At 43.4% G+C, this 19458-nt stretch overlaps 1 protein-coding gene across 4 annotated transcripts in view; it reads left to right on the top strand.

Moving 5' to 3' along the window:
* ABR (ABR activator of RhoGEF and GTPase) overlaps positions 1–16951 on the top strand; it is a 381876-nt gene extending 364925 nt beyond the window's left edge. For all 4 annotated transcript variants that reach the window (XM_040423381.1, XM_040423382.1, XM_040423383.1 and 1 more), the window contains 7 exons: positions 6452–6511; positions 8804–8913; positions 9097–9236; positions 9322–9456; positions 10661–10766; positions 14479–14626; positions 15394–16951. In XM_040423381.1, the coding sequence (XP_040279315.1) occupies positions 6452–6511; positions 8804–8913; positions 9097–9236; positions 9322–9456; positions 10661–10766; positions 14479–14626; positions 15394–15483 (789 nt within the window). In that variant the 3' untranslated portion in view covers positions 15484–16951. The remainder of the gene's footprint in view (positions 1–6451; positions 6512–8803; positions 8914–9096; positions 9237–9321; positions 9457–10660; positions 10767–14478; positions 14627–15393) is intronic.
* Positions 16952–19458: the final 2507 nt, after the last annotated feature.

The following is a 19458-nucleotide window of genomic DNA, read 5'->3' as shown; positions in this document are numbered from 1 at the left end:
ACTTCTGGCTTTGGCTACATACAGTACATCAAAAACCACCTAAAGGTCACTTTCAAGCAGCGGAGTAATGTAAAAATGTTTTCGCACGACTCATGCCACAAAAGTGGCGTATGTTTATGATAAATCTGACCAAAAACATAATTTAAAGAATTGATCATTTTCGGATGACACACACTCCCTTCTTATTTCTAAAGTCCCGGTAAACAATTATCTAATTATCTGTGTTTGTCATTGTCAGGATTCATTGAAACCCAGGGTCGATATACCTAACTTCCAGGCGTTTATGACCTGTTCAGATAATGACTGGTGAACTGTAACGTAATGAACTCGGAGACGTCTGAGAGTCCCCACACACGTAGTGAGTCAGGACGCGGGTACACACAGGGAAAGTGATGGCCAGACTGGAGTGAATCACTGTGCCGCATTGAGTCACACAACAGTCCAGGGACAGTCCATGGCCGTTCTGTAACCATCTGCTGGTTATTTGAGAAGTGGGATGACCTGAGGGAGCTGTCAGGAGACATGTCCGAGTCGCCTGGGGTGTTTGCCGTGCCTTAATTGGTGTAGTATGCATTGTATTTCCATTTGACTTCCTGACATCCTGAACTCGGTGAATACTGATTAACCCCTTATCTGGTGGTAATATGTTTCACTCATTGCTTCTTAAATAGCAGATGACAATAAGCATCCATCCTTGCTATGTACGGATTGCGGAGATACTATATCTTCGTAGCTCTTGGCAAGCTCTGCCTCTCATGCCACCAGATGTAAGTTAGCTACTCTATAAGGGCTCATGCACACGAACGTGTGTGCCCCATGCCTGTGCCGTGGACCGCAAATTGTGGTCCGACATGCACAGCCACCGTCCTTGTGCAGGCTATTTGCGGAGTGAATGTGTCCGCGATCCGCAAGAGACGGTCCGCACTGCAAAAAAATTTGAACGTGTTCTATAGCAGTTCTATGTACAATAGCAGGAATCTCTCCATCACCCATGTACAGGAGGATCCAGGTGGTAGGTTTAACCTACTGAGCACGTGTGACCACCAGCACTGGCCATATTAGGTGGACATTCTGAGAGGGAATAAAAAAAAAAACAGCATGGGGCACAATGAAATTGAAAAATAAAAACTTGCCTGAGCTAGCTGTAAAGTAATAATTCATGGTACAACCCAATTAAGGCTGATTTATCACATAGCATATTTTTAAATATTTTCATATGAGGTATCTGCACCAAAAATCCAGTGAAGTACTGTGCAAGTGAATGGGGCTTTACAGAAGCCTTTTCCTTGCCATGAAGAAAATCCACATTATTTTGTAGGTATTCTGCAAATTTATTCTCCATTTTAATTTAAAAATAATTCACAGATAGGGGTTATCTGAGATGCTGCACGGTCTTGTGCGTTCGGCACTTCTGAGATCATATGCTGTACATTTGGCATGTGATCCCAGCCTGGGATTAGAATCGGCAGTGCGTGCATGAGTGCGAGTCTCTCACTAGCACTTCCGCAAGAGACTCGCATGCACTGCAGGATGTAATCCCAGGCTGGGATCATGTGCCGAATGTACAGCACGTGATCCCCGAATTCTAAGCCACATGGGATTGTGAGGCATCTCAGATAACCCCCCTTAACTGGGGAATGAACACTTACATGGTGCCCTCCTTTTCAGTTGCCGATCTGTCAATTCCAGGGCTCCTCTTCTGCCATCCAAGATGGCCTCATTGCTTCTTAGACTGCCTGAAGCACACTGAGCATCGGTAGTCCAACCGGAGGGTTGCTTTAATCTTTCTCCATATGGCACATGGATTATTTTGGAACCACATAACTAACAAGGACTAGGCCCATTTATTTTTTATTTTTTTTAATCAATCCATTTTTATTGGTATTTTTGCAATTAAATTAACAAAACGTACAGTACAATGACCTCCATCCTCCGTTCAGTGTCCTCATCTCCCTCAGCAAACCTCTACACCTCTCTAGCTGTGGTGAAACTACGACTCCCAGCAGGCTCTATTCATTTCTATGGAGTTCTGAGAGCAGCCAAGCAAGTGTACATCTTGGGAGTTGTAGTTTTACCACAGCTGGAGTGCCAGAGGTTACCATCACAGACTTAGAAGGTATCCACAACACCCAACAGTCATCTACTGGTGTTCCTTCCTCTCTGAGCAGAACTAGATATTCTCATAGTATCTACCAGCCATGTTCTCGTCAATTCCTAGGAGGCTAAACCAGAATGAAGAATACAAGTCTCCCATTGCTTCTGGAGTTTAGGGAGTCTTTACCTTTTCAAATAGACCCCCCTTTCTAACCGTACCATCTGATTTATAACCCCTATCCGTTCCTGCTTATTCGGACCAACAGGCTGAATCCAGTACTTTGCAATCGGTTTCTAGTGGAATACCGAATTTTTGCTATTGCCAACCTTTGCCCCTCTGCAACTTAAGTATGACCTAACAAACGACTAGGCTCATTTTAGGAGAATATTGTATGTGGCTCCTAGTGAGAAAGCATCAAAGTCTATATATTTAGGGGTGGGCAGCCTGCGGCACTCCAGCTGTTGTGACACTACAACTCCCAGCATGGATACTTGCTCTGCTCTTCTCAGAACTGTCATAGAAATAAATGGTGCATGCTCAGAATTGTGGTTTCACAACCGCTGGAGTGCTGCAGGTTGCTCGCCCCTGCCTCTATATTATCTCAAATCCTACCTCAAAGGACCAAATTCTCCTCTCCTTCCAGTCATCTGTAAGAGAGCATTGTTTTCTCTAGCTGCCAGTCCGTAATGCTGCTATTTCCTGCACCTATAGATGTGGTTACGGTAATGGGCCTCTTCCACGGCCTGCTTGATATCTTAATAGAAGATGTGTGCGCCTTCACAATTACATTTAAATATCCAGTGTCTACTCATTTCCCCATATTTCCTTCATTGTGCTAATGACTGGCGTAGATAATTAGAAACATGCAGAGGGCACCAGCTTCCCGCTCAGGTTTCTGGTTGTAACGGTTTCCATGGATGGGACTTTATGACTATCATAACATTCGAGATTCAACAGCAAGGTCAATGGAAAATGAGCCCGTGCACCGTCCTGCAACACGTCACCCTTTCCTTTCCTGTTCAGTGTCGTTTTTTTTTTAGCACGTTTTTCCTCCAGAACAGACCATATACATTTTTAATTGTTATTTTTGGTGTATTTGCACCCTGTGATTGTCTTCTTATCGTCTGGTAGATTTGTAGTAGAATACGGTGTTGTGTATGTCCTGGACGTGGCCTCCAATTGGAAGACTCTTGTCAGTTGACTTCTACGTAGTATGGACTGTTGCTAATGAATAGCACAATTTGTCGTGGTGTTTTATGGATTCCATGAATGAAACACATTTCTTCAAGGTGACCATTAACACGTAATACTAGTACCAGATGACAAGGATTACATCCAAGCTCCGGCCTCCAGCTGACTGCACAATAGGGAATGTGTTTGCCAGGTGTAGTGCACCATGACGCCAGGATGTTCCTTGCACTATTACAGCTGCCGCTTAGCTATCTGATAAATGAATGGATGTCATCAGCTGGTCATAATCTTTGCCTCCCGTCTCCTGCACTTGAATGTCCTCATTGTGCTGCACGGTCTTGGAGATGGGGAGTCTTCTTGCGGTGCATTAAAAAATGGATACCTGCTGACTCATGAGCGCTGCTCAGCTGAATTGCGCTTACTTGGGCTTGTTAGTGGTGCATGCATAATATTCTCTATCCAGTATCTTGCAAGCATCCCTTTGAAGTTGCTTCGGATGGGGGACTCTGGGCTATGTGCATTCACTGGATGGGCCCTGGAGAATACAGAGGAAATGTGAGAGGGGATAATCTTATTCAGGTCCGTTACTCCTTGTAATTACACCAGTAGGATGATGGGATCTCACATTTTTGCTTGCAAAGAAAACCATTTGGTAATTTTACATCAAAAAGTTTTAGATATGGGCTCCAGTGAGCCAGGGTTCACACAGGGATATCGAGTAGGGCGAAAAAACTTCACAGGTCAGTGCGCAAGAAAGCCACAAAACCCGATGTGATCAGTACAGCACACAGTACTACTACTTGTATTCATGGACAACAGGCTCGATGTAATCTGCACATTACACAAAGATCCATAGCTCGCTCTCCATTTGTAACTGTAAGGACTGCGGTATAATTCTGCATCCACTCATATATACATCTGGATGTTACCTGTGTGAGTTCAGCTTAGGGCTCATTCACACGACCGTATCAGTTTTTGCGGATCCGCAAAACACGGATACCGGCTGTGTGTGTTCCGCATTGTGCGGATCGGAGCATCCTTCCTATGATAGAAATGCCTATTCTTGTCCTCAAAAACGGACAAGAATAGGACATGATCTTTTTTGCGGCGCCATTGAAATGAATAGATCCGTATCCGATCCGCACAATTGCGTAACGGATGCAGACAAAAATACAGTCTTGTGAATGGGGCCTAACGGTGTTACTGGGGTTGGCCTGGCCCATCTCGTGTCACAATGCTGTTGTAAAAGTGTAGAAAACACTGTATTTCCTGAAGGTTTTTGCTTAAGCTGGTCTTAATAAAGCCCTAAGATGGCGGTGGTTCCGCCGAAGTTATGAAGAGGTGCCAGCTTCCTAGCTCTCTTACTTTTTAGATTGTTTTCTACTCCTGAAACAGGCGTAGAAAATAATAAATGAGACGGGCCTACCGGCTTGTGCTCTTCCCCGCCTGCTCCAAGCCTACTTATTTAGAAGTTGCAGACTGCGGCGCCACTAACTGTTGCACCGCAATATGCGCCTGAAGTACACCTAATATGTCTATTTAAAAGAAATATATAAATGCTACGTTGTTTTCCAACACTCAATCTTCAACAAGATTTTCCTACATTTGCCACTTGGCACATTCTGGTTGAATATAGCTCCAAATGACCAGATCATTGATTCTCATCTGCTCATTGGGAATCATCGGGAAAATACATGTTTAATATGAGAATCAGTGACCCGTGTCTTCACCTAGTGCGGGCACACACCGCTTTAGATCCGGCAGCTAGTAGTAGTGAACAGTGTGAATTCAGGAACCTGAAGGCTCTAGAACAATGTTCCCAGCTCCCTGATAGGTGTAATAATTTTGCAATAGCTAGCGAGCCACAGGTTGGAGATCACTTCTCTAGAAGTACACACTCAATTTATGGGTAGCATGGTTCCTTAAAAGTGTATCAAATGTATGATTTGAATTTATTTTAAAAAAAAATTTGGGGGGGGGGGGGGAAGCAGCACGGAGATAATCTGTAGTACCAAGCACAGCCGCAAATATGGAGCCTCTGTTGGCACAATGGAGGTAATTTTCCCTTCACTTTGCTGACTCGTGGGGGTACATGGGGACAGTTACTCCCTGAACCCACCCTAATGGCCACTCTAGGATAGGTCCTCCCTGTATGTTCGTACTTTAAAATAATTTTATTTTTCTATTGCCCATTTTAATGCTGTGTGTTTGGTCAAAATATAATGCATCTAGAAATCTGACTGTGACTGGTGGCTCCCAGGGTTTTTAGTACTTGCATGTTGGAATAGCAGTACTAAAGTAAGTGTCTGCCATCCTCGTCCGTGTGGTCCTTGTATGAGGCCTCCCTCTGTTTTCCTGCAGCCACCCTTATATCTGCACAGACATCTGAAATCAGCTGCCCCATACATTGCACTGGACAGATGGATATACAGCAGAGTATATTCTCACATAGTGACATGAATTATGACTACATGCAGGGATTTATTTTTTTCTTATAACCTTGGGCAAAATAAAAGTCGAGCAGGAAATGGCCGGCCGCCTTTCCCAGGGCTTATAAATAGATGAGAAATGTTTGGTAGACCCTATTGAAATGGAAACTTGAACTTTCAGATCCTCGCCTGTTTATCCCATGGCTAATTGGATAGAAATAGATTTTCTCTTGAGTCGTTGGGAAATACTTGCGGTTTTCTGACAGGTGTAGAAATAGATCTGAGGCCATACAAGGTGCTTTGTCCTACCTTTTATTAAAGGGTTGTGGTTTCTGCCATTGTATTGTCGGCCTAAATGTCATTGTACGGTTGAGAAATGTCAAGGTATTGACAGCGCTAACGAGAGAGGAAGCTGTTGTGTTACGGTATTCTGCTTATTGCTGTATACCCGCACAGTGGGGCAGGGTATAATGGACGCTTTGGGCTCCTGAGTTTTGCATCTGACTAGTATTTACAGTGTTCCTTCTTTCCCAGTACCCCTAAGTCCACCTCCATGTATCTACTGCCCCTTCCATTAAAATGAGTTAGCGTTGTATAAATAATAGGAAATAAATGCCTACTAGATGAGTCTCTCTTGGTCTGAAGTTATTACGTATATCTGTGCTGCATAACAGGAATCTACTTGATGGAACATAGGACACCGTGTCTTACCTGGTTTCTTTTTTCTTTTTAATAGCTGGATCCTCAAGCCGTGCAAAGCAAGAACTGGCACGTGGATGTGATCGAGATGAACGGGGTACGTAACGTATACAGTGAAATTCACATGCGTAATTGGTTGCAGGAGGATGGGAGAGCATCTACTGTTATCTTGCATGGTGCAGAGACACCTAGGTCCAACACCAGGTGTCATGGTGTGGGGTGACATTAGCTACCATGGCTGTTCCCATCTGGTATTTGTGGAGGCAATATTGACCATCCTTTGGTATGTCCAGGACATTGTGGAACCTTTGGTACTGCCTTCTTTGACTTAGGAGAGGTGGTGTTCCAACAAGATAACCCAGGGCCACACACTGTCCACGCTACACAATGCGCTCTTCAAGTTATCCAGCAGCTCCTCTGGCCAGCTCGATCACCAGATCTCTCCCCCATAGAGAATGTCTGGGACTGGATGGGGCGACGGATCTCCCATACACTGCAGCCAACAACCACCTTGGCTGAACTACAGATCTTAAATTGAAAGAGCTTGGAATGACATACCACAGGAGGATATCCAGCATCTGTATGACCGTTACCAGAGGGGCAGCCTGTATTGTAGGAAGGGGAGATGCCACCGAGTATTAATGTGATCCTGCCTCATACACCCTGCTGAAGAACCCAAAATAAAGGGTGCACCACCTTGGTTGTGTGATCTTTCACAAAACACCACTAACAGTTTATACTTTATAAATCTGAGCTCAATCACAATAAGTTTTCCAGGTGTCTTTTTCTTTCTGGTACAGTATTTCTGTAGTATTTCTCCTGCATACATTGGGAAGCGCTGCACCAGTTTGGTGGTGGTAAAAACTTTTCAAATTAGATTTTCTGGCATGTGAAGGGTCAGAGATGTGCCACATTTATTTAAACCCTGTGCATCTTCATGAATTTTGCACACTTTATTTGTCGTGACGTAGATCAAGACTGCAATATATAACACCCGTCTTGATAAACTGACACCATTGTAAACTGCAAAACCTGCACGTTCCTTTTAGTTTTGCAATCCAGAGAACTTGTCACATTGTGTCAATAATTCACTAAACCATAATGCTATTAAGTATTTGTCTTAAAAATCCCCTTGACTTGATGAATTTTTTTTGCTTTAGAAACGATGTCAGAGTTTCATTTGGCTGCTGTCAGTCAAGTCTCTGGCAAATGGTGAAAATGTTCAGGTCCTCAAGTACACAGATGTCAATGAGACACCATAAAATAATACATCCATCCTAAAACCAGTAGCATTTATATTTTGGCCATGTATCCCATTAATTCATCAAGCGTTCTGGTATTTTCTGATGAGTTGTCTGTAGTGTCATTCTTGCCATCAATAATGGAACTTTAATGGACCCCATTAAAGGGATTCTGTCACCTCGTATAACACAAATTCAGATTTTAAACCAGTCATGCTCCACAGCTTACCTTGAATCGGCTGTGCTGTTTTTTATTGTAATCCGTCCAGCAGTTTTGCAGAAAAACGACTTTTATAAAACCCTGAAGGTGCCCAGAGGGGCGTTATGTTCCCCTTTGTGTGCCCAGTAACGCCCCTCTTACAGTGCCCAAAACGCCTTCCTCCAGAATCCCTAACTGCCCACAGCGTGTCCTCCCTCTCCTCCCCCTCCCTGACGGCCGAGCGAAGTCTCGCGCAGACGCAGTACCCACTGAGGGCTTCGCCAGTGCGATTTGCTGGAGACTGAGGGCAGGAGCTTCATCGTCGTCACTGGGCATGCGCCGAGCCCAGTGACGTCCGATGCTCGCGCGAGACTTCGCTCGGCCGTCAGGGAGGGGGAGGAGAGGGATGAGACGCTGTGGGCGGTTAGGGATTCTGGAGGAAGGCGTTTTGGGCACTGTAAGAGGGGCGTTACTGGGCACACAAAGGGGAACATAACGCCCCTCTGGGCACCTTCAGGGTTTTATAAAAGTAGTTTTTCTGCAAAACTGCTGAACGGATTACAATAAAAAAACAGCACAGCCGATTCAAGGTAAGCTGTGGAGCATGACTGGTTTAAAATCTGAATTTGTGTTATACGAGGTGAAAGAATCCCTTTAAAGTTGATGGGTTCAGTCTGTGCTGGGTCTGTCGAGAAACTGATCCATTATGGTGTTAACGCATCTTGGCTTCCATCATAAACAGAAGACATGACGCTGGTGAGAACAGAGCCTTATCTGAATACCTGACATCTCCCTACATCAGTTCATTTTCATTCATGTTGTAGATTATGATTCATTTGCAGTACAACTCGTAAAACGATTTAGATGTATCAATTTCTTCAGAGATATTTATTATTTTTATTATTATTAGTTTTGTTTTGTTTTAACTTTATTTTTTTTCTATCACCAGATTAAAGTGGAGTTTTCCATGAAGTTTAGCAGCCGCGATATGAGCTTGAAAAGGACGCCCTCCAAAAAGCAGACGGGTGTTTTTGGAGTTAAAATCAGCGTGGTAACAAAGTAAGTAGACCACGAACAACATCCTCCCCTCTCAGATTTGTGGAGCACCCATTAAATCTAAATGTGTCCGTTTACTGTGACTTTACCAATTACTAGAACTGGTGTCTTCATCTTCTCCTGTACGGCTGGTAAGCCAAGCTTATTACCATTCCTTTAATGAGCACATTTCTGTCTCTTCACCAGGCGGGAAAGATCCAAGGTGCCATATATTGTCCGTCAATGTATAGAGGAGGTGGAGAAACGTGGCATTGAGGAGGTTGGGATTTACAGAATATCTGGAGTGGCCACAGATATCCAGGCCTTGAAGGCTGCATTTGATGCCAGTAAGTTGAATTCATATGTAACATGTGGTAATGTAGTTGTGTGTGAATCTTTCATCTGATGGGTCTTCTCTGGTGTCTCTCTTAGATAATAAAGACATTCTGATGATGCTTAGTGACATGGACATCAATGCCATCGCTGGAACATTAAAACTTTACTTCCGGGAGCTCCCAGAACCTCTCCTTACAGACAAGCTGTATCTGGCATTTATGGAAGGGATCGGTATGTCCCCATTCTCCGTTGTAAAAATGATTTTCTCTATAGCAAGTAATACAGAAAAGTCAATTCCATTATATTTTTGTAGTTTTTTTTTCTTGAAGTATTTAGTGGCTGCGACACAAGATCTGTAGAAGTCGTTCAGCAACTGAGCCTGATGCAAAAATGTCATTTAATGTCATCTACTGCAGATACAGTATGTTAGACGAGTGTGGCATGAGCATAATACGGGTTCGTATTGTGGCCGCAGATCTCGTCCTAACCATGGATCTGAACGTTCCAACAAATGGCTTCACTGTTGATTGTTGAAGTGATCAGACCTGTCTGGTATTTGAGGCGGTGGTACAGGCACACAAAAATTGGTCTTATATGTAGTAATGACAGAAAATTACTTAAATCTAATGGTTTACACTGGAGCTCTTCATTTCAACCATGACTACCCCTTAGAGCTTCTAGGTTTAGGGGGGTGGAAGCCACGCTATAGGCACATTTACAGGCCCAGATGAGCAGCAGATTGCCAGGAAGGAATTGTCCTTCCCGACAGTCGGCTGCTCATTCAGTGGAGGTGAAGCACTGCATGCATTTGCATGCAGCGGTCACCTCCACAGTAGGAAAATGAGCAATGGCTATTGCGATTACTCGTCCTCATACAGCTGCTTTGTTTCTGGGCAGCAGATCGCTGTTTAGACAGCACGATCTGGTGCCTGCAAAAACGGCAGGATGTGCTGCACCTTTACATGGGCAGATTATCTGGACCAAGCATCAGGTGTCTCCCCGATTATCTACTCGTGTAGCTGGTTATCGTTGAAGTGAAGGCTCCACTATAATGAGTCGCCCTTTGTGCTTCCCTTGGACTAATAGAGGTGGATCCAGGAGCTTCTCTGTACGGTTATCAATGTGCCTACTTACCATAATGTTTGTAGCATTTCCAGCTGGTGCCACCTTCCCAAATGCAGGGTGGAAAAGTGCTAGTGGCAGTTCTACAGTATGGAGAGCAGTTCTTTATTGTGGAGCTTCTATGTCAGATAGCAGCTGAGTGTGCTTTATACAGTTGTATCTATGAGCAGCCATTCCTAGGCCAGGTCCTAGACATGTTTGCATCTTGATAGTCTCTGGTGCAGCTGTTTACAAAGCCCCATTGTGGATTTATCCTCTTTTTAATTGTGCGCCGCTTGTGACTTCTAATCCTCTTGAGTTTCCATGGTTACAGCTCTGTCTGATCCAGCTGCCAGGGAAAACTGCATGATGCACCTCCTGCGATCCCTGCCCGAGCCCAATCTTATGACCTTCCTCTTCTTGCTTCAGCACTTAAAAAGGTAAAAAGCAGAGTCTCTGGTAACCTGAAATTACGTTGCAGTAGTCATCAGTTCAATAATTGTGGGCTCTTACGTCAAACTGTTTTTAACGTCATCTGAGTGTTGTTTTTGTTCATTTGCTTCCTAAATACAAAATTAAGCAACTTTTTAAATAGTAGTCATTAAAACTTCCCTACCATTTTGTTGCTGTAGTGTGTGTGTAATTCTTTCACATAGCTGTTCATGCAGCTGCTTCATGGATTAGCACAGTGCTCCTGGATATGTTGTCTCTGCTCCCACCCTCCCTTCTCTGTGTTAGGGCTCATGCACACGACCGAATGTATTTTGCGGTCTGCAAAAAACTGATCCGCAAAAAACATGGCTGACGTTCGTGTGCATTCCGTATTTTGCAGAACGGAACAGCTGGCCCCTAATAGAACAGTACTATCCTTGTCCATGATGTGGAAAATAATAGGACATGTTGTTCGTTTTTTTTTTTTTTTTTTTTCGGAACGGACTTACGGAGACAGAATGCACACGGAGTAACTTCCATTCTTTTTGTGGAAATGAATGGTTCCGTCTATGGTCTTCAAAAACGGAACGGACACAGAAATAAAATACGTTTGTATGCATGAGCCCTTAGGTAGATCTAAAACCAGAAAAACCTGGCTGGCTATGCACTGTCCGCATCTGTAGTTCCGTTCCGCAGTCCGGGAAATAATATAGAGCATGTCCTATTCTTGTCCGCAATCGCAGACAAAAATAGGCATTTCTATATAGCGCTGGCCCTGCAGACCGCAAAACACTTATGGCGTCTGAATGAGCCCTTAGAGAGAGCAGCAGGAAGGGATGGATTCGTAAACAAAAGATCAGTCTGGGGAGTGGGGAGCATGTGTGTTTTCAGGGAGGGCAGATAACACAGAGTCTACATAGGGTTATATATCACATAGTCTATGTATCCGTGTACAGAGAAAGGGAAGAGCGCCTGGTAGACCTCTGGAGGGGAGATGGGGAAATTACACACTCCTCAGTCATCATCAGAGTTCGTCAGTACAATTGATAGGAGATCAGTACAGAAATGAAGTTGTGATGATACATGAGACCTAGTGACGGAAACAGCATCCTGGACAGACTGACCCCACATCTAGCATGCATCACTGGGAGGGACACATGTACATGGAGAAAGTCTGAAACTAGGAATCAGTTGTAAACTGAGTATGTGGTTCGTCTGAACGTGCAGGTGCAACTTTTTAACTTAAGGTAACCACTAACGTATGTAAAAATATTTTTTCCACGTCAAAGGTGTCCATAATCTTTAAGTCAGTCAATTCATTCAGCATACCATCATGTAGTTACATTTCAGCAGTTTTCTGCTTTTCATCAGGCAGTTTTAGTTGTGGAACATGGAAGAGTCTCTGATTACTTTCTAGTACGTATGTATCACACTGTGGTTATAAAGCATCAGTACTTGTGCTATTCAGTATTAATATCATAATTGGTTGGATTGGTCTTTGAAGAAGACTTGTTACCACAAAATGCAGCACAATCTGCAGGCAGAATGTTATAGAGCAGAAGGAGCTGAGCAGATATATATATATATATATATATATATATATATATATATATAAAAATATATTTATATTTTTTTAATTTGTGGGAAAAAATTCAGTAAAACATGTAATTTTTACATTTTAAATCTGTTATTTTATGACTTCATTGTACATGGGGGAGGTGTTATCAGTGATTGATAGTATTCTCTACGTAATTGTGTATACAGACGTAGCTGTCAGTCACTGTTGGCTGTACATGGGAGAAGTGTAATTAGTGAGTGATAGCATTATCTGTGTAAATGTGTATACAGACGTAGCTGTCAGTCACTGATAGCTGTACATGGGGGAGGTGTTATCAGTGATTGATAGTATTCTCTACGTAATTGTGTATACAGACGTAGCTGTCAGTCACTGTTGGCTGTACATGGGAGAAGTGTAATTAGTGAGTGATAGCATTATCTGTGTAAATGTGTATACAGACGTAGCTGTCAGTCACTGATAGCTGTACATGGGGGAGGTGTTATCAGTGATTGATAGTATTCTCAGGGCAAGTGTGTATACAGACGTAGCTGTCACTCAGAATTTCATCTGCCTTTGATAAACTGACTTTAGATTAAAATTAGCTGACACTCCGTCCAGGTAATGATCGTGACTAGAACACAGAACATTTGTTTCTTGGTTACAAATCTTCTTTAAGTTACTCTTTCATGAGAACCAGGCCATGAGTTTAGAGAGAAAGTCAAGTTTTCCATCCAAGAGACGGGTATTCGCCAGCTCCCACATCTGCTGCCTTGGAGGGTGACCAGCTCAGGAGGGAACATGAGAGGAGGGGGAATTCAGCAGCTGTTTTTCTCATAGCAGCAGATCATGTGTGGCAGAACCTTAAGATGGGAAAGTGCAATGTGCTCTCTTGGCAGAAAAATATTTTTTTATATCTGCAATATGCGTTAAGTCATCCCAGAACACAGCACTAGCTGTACATCATACTGTAACTGTGCTGATGGTTTATAGCTCATAAATGATCAATGTCCATTTCCTCCAAACAAAATGGCATTGTGGTGCCAAGTCATACCAAATGCAAGTCTGATCCCTCCCATCCATGAGAGAAACATTCATCCAGTGACATCACATTCTGTCTAGAAAGCAGGGTAGACTGCTATTTTTCACATTAGACCAAAATCTAGTGTTGTCCACAGCACAACAGCTAGGAGATATGATACAATACTGGACAGCGGCACAAGAGTTCCTGCTCTACAGTAGATGGCAATGATTTTATCCTGTCTGCAATAAGCTGTCCGTCTGAGCAGCCTGAGTGGAATGCTCAGCGCTGTAAGATGAAGGCAGGCTCCAGAGTATAGTGTGTAGTGAGGGCCCAACCCAAAACAGTTCTGCAATGGGTCGCAACCTGTCCTTTTCACGTTCCAGGATGGGTTGCTGGCAGCCATTGTGAAGAATACCTGGAGATCCCCTTTAAGATTGCAAAAAAATATTACTACTGTGCTACATGTATAATAGAATCATATTGACAGAAAATAGGGATGGGCAAGAAGGTACAGAGATGCAATAAAAAAGGATGGATTTGGGGGAATTTCATACTATTATTACCTGTTTATGAGAGCCTTGTTAACTGAGCAAACGTGATGGTGAAGATCCCCAACCAACAGTGCCAGAGCCAGCCTGGAGTAAGAGGGAGGAAGGATCAGTTGTGCCAATATTAAGTATTGATAAAGGGGCATGCACACAACTGCATCCGTTTTGCAGTTCGCAAATCACGGATCCTCAAAATATTAATGCAGCCTGTGTGCATCCCACACTTTTTGTGGGCCCAATTGAAAAAATGCCTATTTCTTAAAGACAAGAATAGGATATGTTCTGTCAATCGCGGCACGGATGCTGACAGCACACAAATAATATCCATGTGCTGTCCATATTTTTTGCGACCCCATAGAAATTGAAAGGTCTGCATGCCATTGATGGTTATAGCAAAGAGAATATACAGTCAGCCATCAGAGAAAAACCACTGGTTGGACAATAAGTCATCTTCTGCTTACCTCATCTACATGTGCTTCCAAGAAAAAAGTCTTTGAACTGCCAGTATGGACACGTAGGAGAATAACTGGGTTTTTTATATTTTACTTTTGCGACCAGACCCTTACCGTGCCAACCTCTCTCTTTTCTTGCAGAGTTGCAGAGAAAGAGCCAATTAACAAGATGTCACTCCATAACTTGGCCACTGTCTTTGGCCCCACATTGCTTAGACCCTCTGAAGTGGAAATTAAAGGTCACCCAAACCTGGCATCCGATATCTGGTCACATGATGTTATGGCACAGGTAAGAATCCACACATCTGCCTCTTGATTGTTTCCTTTGGACCTGCTCACTTCTGACACAGCACCGTAGATGTGGCCTTAGCACTTGTACCAGTCCATAGCTGAAACCCTCTGCTTCTTGCCTTGAAATATGACTATTAGTTATTCTCCATGTAAATGTGTTCATTGCAGAAAATATGATTTCAGTCCTGAAGACTGTAGAATTATGAATTTTAGCTCTGGAGCAGTACAGCCTAAAAATTACAATTATATTTACAAAGTTACTTAATGTTTTATGTAGATGAATTGTATATGTGTACTATAAGATGATTAAAGGGCAGATTTGTCCCTATGACACTGGGTGACCTGTTACATGTGCACTTGGCAGCTGAAGGCATCTGTGTTGGTCCCATGTTCATATGTGTCCTCATTGCTGAGAAAAATGATGTTTTAATATATGCAAATGAGACTCTAGGGGCAACGGGGGCGTTGTCATTACACCTAGAGACTCTGCTCTCTCTGTAACTGCCACGTCCTTTCTACTTTGATCTGATCCTCTATGAGTAACGGCAACTCCCCCATTGCTCCTAGGGGTTCATTTGCATATCTTAAAATATTTTTCTCAGTAATGCGGGCACATATGAACATGGGACCAGTACAGAGGCCTTCAGCTGATGCGCACATGCTACAGGTCAGCCAGTTTCGTAGGTACAAATCTGCTGATAGATGCCCTTTAAAGTTTGCATTTCCCAACCGTATTGATCCATTGCTGTTGTGTTTCTTCCCTAGGTCCAGGTTCTCCTTTATTACTTGCAGCATCCTCCAATTAGTTTTTCGGAGCTGAAGAGGAACACTCTGTACTATTCTACAGACGTGTGAGCCTGAACCTCCACCTCACAGGAGAAGAGCAAGCAAGCAAAAGACGTTCGGAGGAAAGAGTAGAATCCCACAACCCAGAGCACCCCCCAACTTGCTCCTGTGCATTTCTCTAATCCTTTTGTACAGAAAAGTGGAAACAAAAAAGTAAACGAGCCAGCACTGTGCTCCCCTTGTTACAAGCTGTATTTTGTATATTGGTTTTCAGGCATTATTCTCTGTAGGAGCACACGGCCCAGGCGGAGCAGAGCTTTGGAGAACTTTTTCTTCTTGTTATCCACATTCCTTGATGTGAGTGAATGGTTTGAGAAATTCTTTACAACTCTGCTGACCCAAAGGGTCTTTTAACCTGCCCTATTTCCCAATACCTTGTGCTGGAGACTGCAAACTGTACTGTAACCTCCCTCCCCTTGGGGACCACAGGGGCCCAAAATGGATTGTTTGATGAGTGCCCCCCCCCCTCCACATGGAGAGTGGAGGTTGAGAAACATTTGGATGCTCAGTTCTGCGATATTTTCCTTCATAGACTTGGCAGAATATGAGCAGACTGTCTGTCCTAAACATTTTTAATCCTAAACCGTTGCCATGAAGTTCTCTTCTACGCTCGTCTTCTATCGTGAATGAAAAGTGCTTTTGGTCCATTTTCTTTTCCTGGTGGATACGTCACTTGTGATTTTGCTGCTTTCAGAAGGTGGTACATTTCTTGTTACTCCGCTGGGCATGAGGAACTATACAGCCACCGGCGAGGTGGCACATCTGACCTGGAATCATATACATTAGATGCAGAGAAGTCAGCTGTCCCACAATAAAGCCAAGCACACATGGTCCCTGCAAAAATTAGATTTAACTATTGAGTAATGTTGTGTTTTCCATCCTTTCTTACTCCACTATACAAACGAATCTATACTGCCAGTATACTGCACGCCCAGTGTGGTCTCCACAATCTCCACTTGGGCACCATATTGTCCTGGGGCACGCAGGTTTCAATGCTCTTCATGCTTGAAGTGATTACAACTCTACTCTAAGGTACATGAAAACCTTTCTAAGGTCTAGATTGGAGACAGTGGAGGGGGTAAATACATTCAAGTGTGATGGTAAATCTGTATACTAGGACTGGATAATTGTGATATAAAAAATGAATATTCCATTTTTGAGTCCATATAACACAAGCCCTTCTCGGCTTTGGACAAGAGCTTTTGTTAGGTTCCTCGACAATAAGCTGATCAGAGGGTGTCCTGCTGTTAGGACCTCCAGCAGTAAGTGTTCAGTTCTCCTGTAGCACAAGGGGTTGTCTAGAATCGGAAAAACACGCCTGCGCCATATCTGTCCATGCGTTGTCTCATATTAACAGCTCAGCTCCATTGCAGTAATAGAGGCTGAGCTGCAGTATCATCCAAAACGTGTGGGTAGATGTGGTGCTGATTCTTCAAGAAAGCGGTCATGTTTTTCTAGTCCTGGACAACCCCTTTAACTGTTGCACAGCTGAAATCGCTGGGCTGTCCGTGTAAATGCTTAGACAGAGCGTGTTCTCCTCCATTCAGACTTTCATGTGATAATCTATGGCAGCTTGTTGTGCAGTACATTGGTTTCATGATTGTGTTTCCTCTTTTGCTATTTATTTGTATCACAGGTTTAAAAAATAAAAGTAAAGCAGAAAACTATATTTAAAGAAAAAGCAGTGTGGGTTTGAGGTAAAATACATTGAGCTCTGCTTCTCCATCCATTGCAAGGACACTGAAGTGTTCCACTGACAGTATATACTGTATCTGCTCTCCTCTTTTTCCATTAAGGGGACCTTACATGACCCTTCACCCATCGGGGATCTCTTCTGTCCTATTTTTTCCTGTGGGTTTGTGGATAACTAGTCAATATCTTTAGAGGAAAGCATGTGTGACTGCAGATGAGCGGATCCAGAGCTGCAGGAATCATGAGGATCATTTGCTTCATCCCTTAGAATGCAATTCACCTTTTGTATAATGAGACCAAGTGAGCGTCAGTTCTGAAATACCTAGGCCAGAAGCATTATACACATTGCAACGCTCAGATCAACCATTATAGGCATGGTCTGTAGTTGCACTATGCCAGGGTTCAGCAACCTCTGTACCTCCAGTTGTTGTGAAAACTACAACTCCCAGCATGTTCCGTTCACTTCTGTGGGTATTTTAAGTACAGCCAAGCAGTTATGCATGATGGGAGTCGTAGTTTCACCACAGCCAGAAGTTGCTGATCCCTGCACAAAGAGGCTGTAACCACTATCCTACGATCTATATCACTGTTGGGGTGCATTCGCACAACCGTATTTTTCAGTCGGCATCCAATCCCCATTTTTTGCACATTGCACGCAGACCCATTTATTTCTATGGGGCCACAAAAATGTACATGGATGTCATCTGTGTGCTGTCCCCATCTGTGCGGGCCCAGCCGCAACTGGTAGAACATGTCCTATTCTTGTCCGTTTTGCAGTTAAGAATACGCACTTTTTTCAATAGGGCCCACGAAAGGTGTGGGATGCACATGGACCGCATCTGTATTTTGCAGATCTGCAATATGTGGACCACAAAACTGATACGGTCGCGTGAATGCCCCCTTCGTCCAGTGTCAAACATAATATTGAAGCAAATCCCGGATCACATCCATATGGTACCGTTAGTATGGCTCAGTATACCCACAATTGGATTGGGATTTGTGCCCATATTACACTGAGTGATAACAGCCTCAGGCCTGGTTCACATGATCAGTGTTTTGTCAGTGATCTCCATCAGTGATTGTGAGCAAAAACATGGAAATCACTGACCAACCTGTGAATTAGGCTTTTGGCTTATGCTGCTGATAAACTCAGACTATCCATACTGTAGTGGTTACTCCCTCCTTTAATGTGGCGGAAAGGTTTCCAAATGCACAAGATCAAAATGGTCCAAATCATGGAACCTCAGATTAGAACCCCTCAAGTAGGATGTTCTGATCAGACACTGCTCTGAGTTTAGCGGCGCTTTCTCTGTTCTGGACTAATGGAATTTTTTTGCTAAATATTGTGAACTTCTTTCTTAAATCACTTCCACCACCAGTTGTGTGTTGTATATTTTTGGCCGATTACATAATATATATGCTTTTGTACTTCGGCTCTAAATCCTCCCTCCACTAATACCAGGGGAGTGTTACTGTCTCTTATGAGGGCCACAAATACAGTTTAGTTTTTTTAGAAAGTTCTGTAACCGCAGGATAAAATCCTAGTCCTCGTTCCAACACTATTAGGGTATGTTCACATGGAGTTTTTTGCAGGCTAGAAAAAAAAACACGGAGGCAGAATCTGCTTCTGGATTCAGCCCTTTTTTTTGCTACTACACCAGCGTTAAAGTTTTCCGTATTGAGTTCTGTCATAGGGGCTCAATACTGGGGAAAAAAACGCATCAGTTTTGTCCTAATACATTCTAAATGGAGAGCAATCCGTTCAGTATGCATCAGGATGTCTTCAGTTCCATCTCTTTTAAAGTATTTGGCCGGAGATAATACCGCAGCATGCTGCAGTATTTTCTCCAGCTAAAATTCCGGAACACTTGCCGGATCCGGCATTAATTAATGCATTAATGCCGGATCCGGTACCAAGTGTTCAGGAAATTGCCGCATTGACGAATCCGGTTTTCCGGTCTGCACATACCTTTTTAAAATGTGAAAAGATTAAATACCGGATCCTTTTTTCTGGATGACACTGGAGAGACGGATCCGGTATTTCAATGCATTTTTCAGACGGATCCGGAAACAAATGATATCCGTTTGCACACGGATTTCCGGATCCGGCAAGCAGTTCCGGCAATGGAACTGCCTGCTGGATTCTTCTAACGCTAGTGTGAAAGTACCCTAACCCAATGTGGTTTTTGATGCAGTTTTTCATGCTGCCCATTTTCAATGGGAATTCTGGACGTGGACTCCATGCAACATCGGCATCGTGAATGGACAGGTCACTTTTTTCCACTATGCAGT

This window comes from Bufo bufo, chromosome 3, assembly GCF_905171765.1.
Source record: "Bufo bufo chromosome 3, aBufBuf1.1, whole genome shotgun sequence".
Lineage (NCBI taxonomy): Eukaryota > Metazoa > Chordata > Amphibia > Anura > Bufonidae > Bufo > Bufo bufo.
The sequence above is the reverse complement of the archived record's forward strand: the minus strand, read 5'-3'. Positions and strand labels throughout refer to the sequence as shown.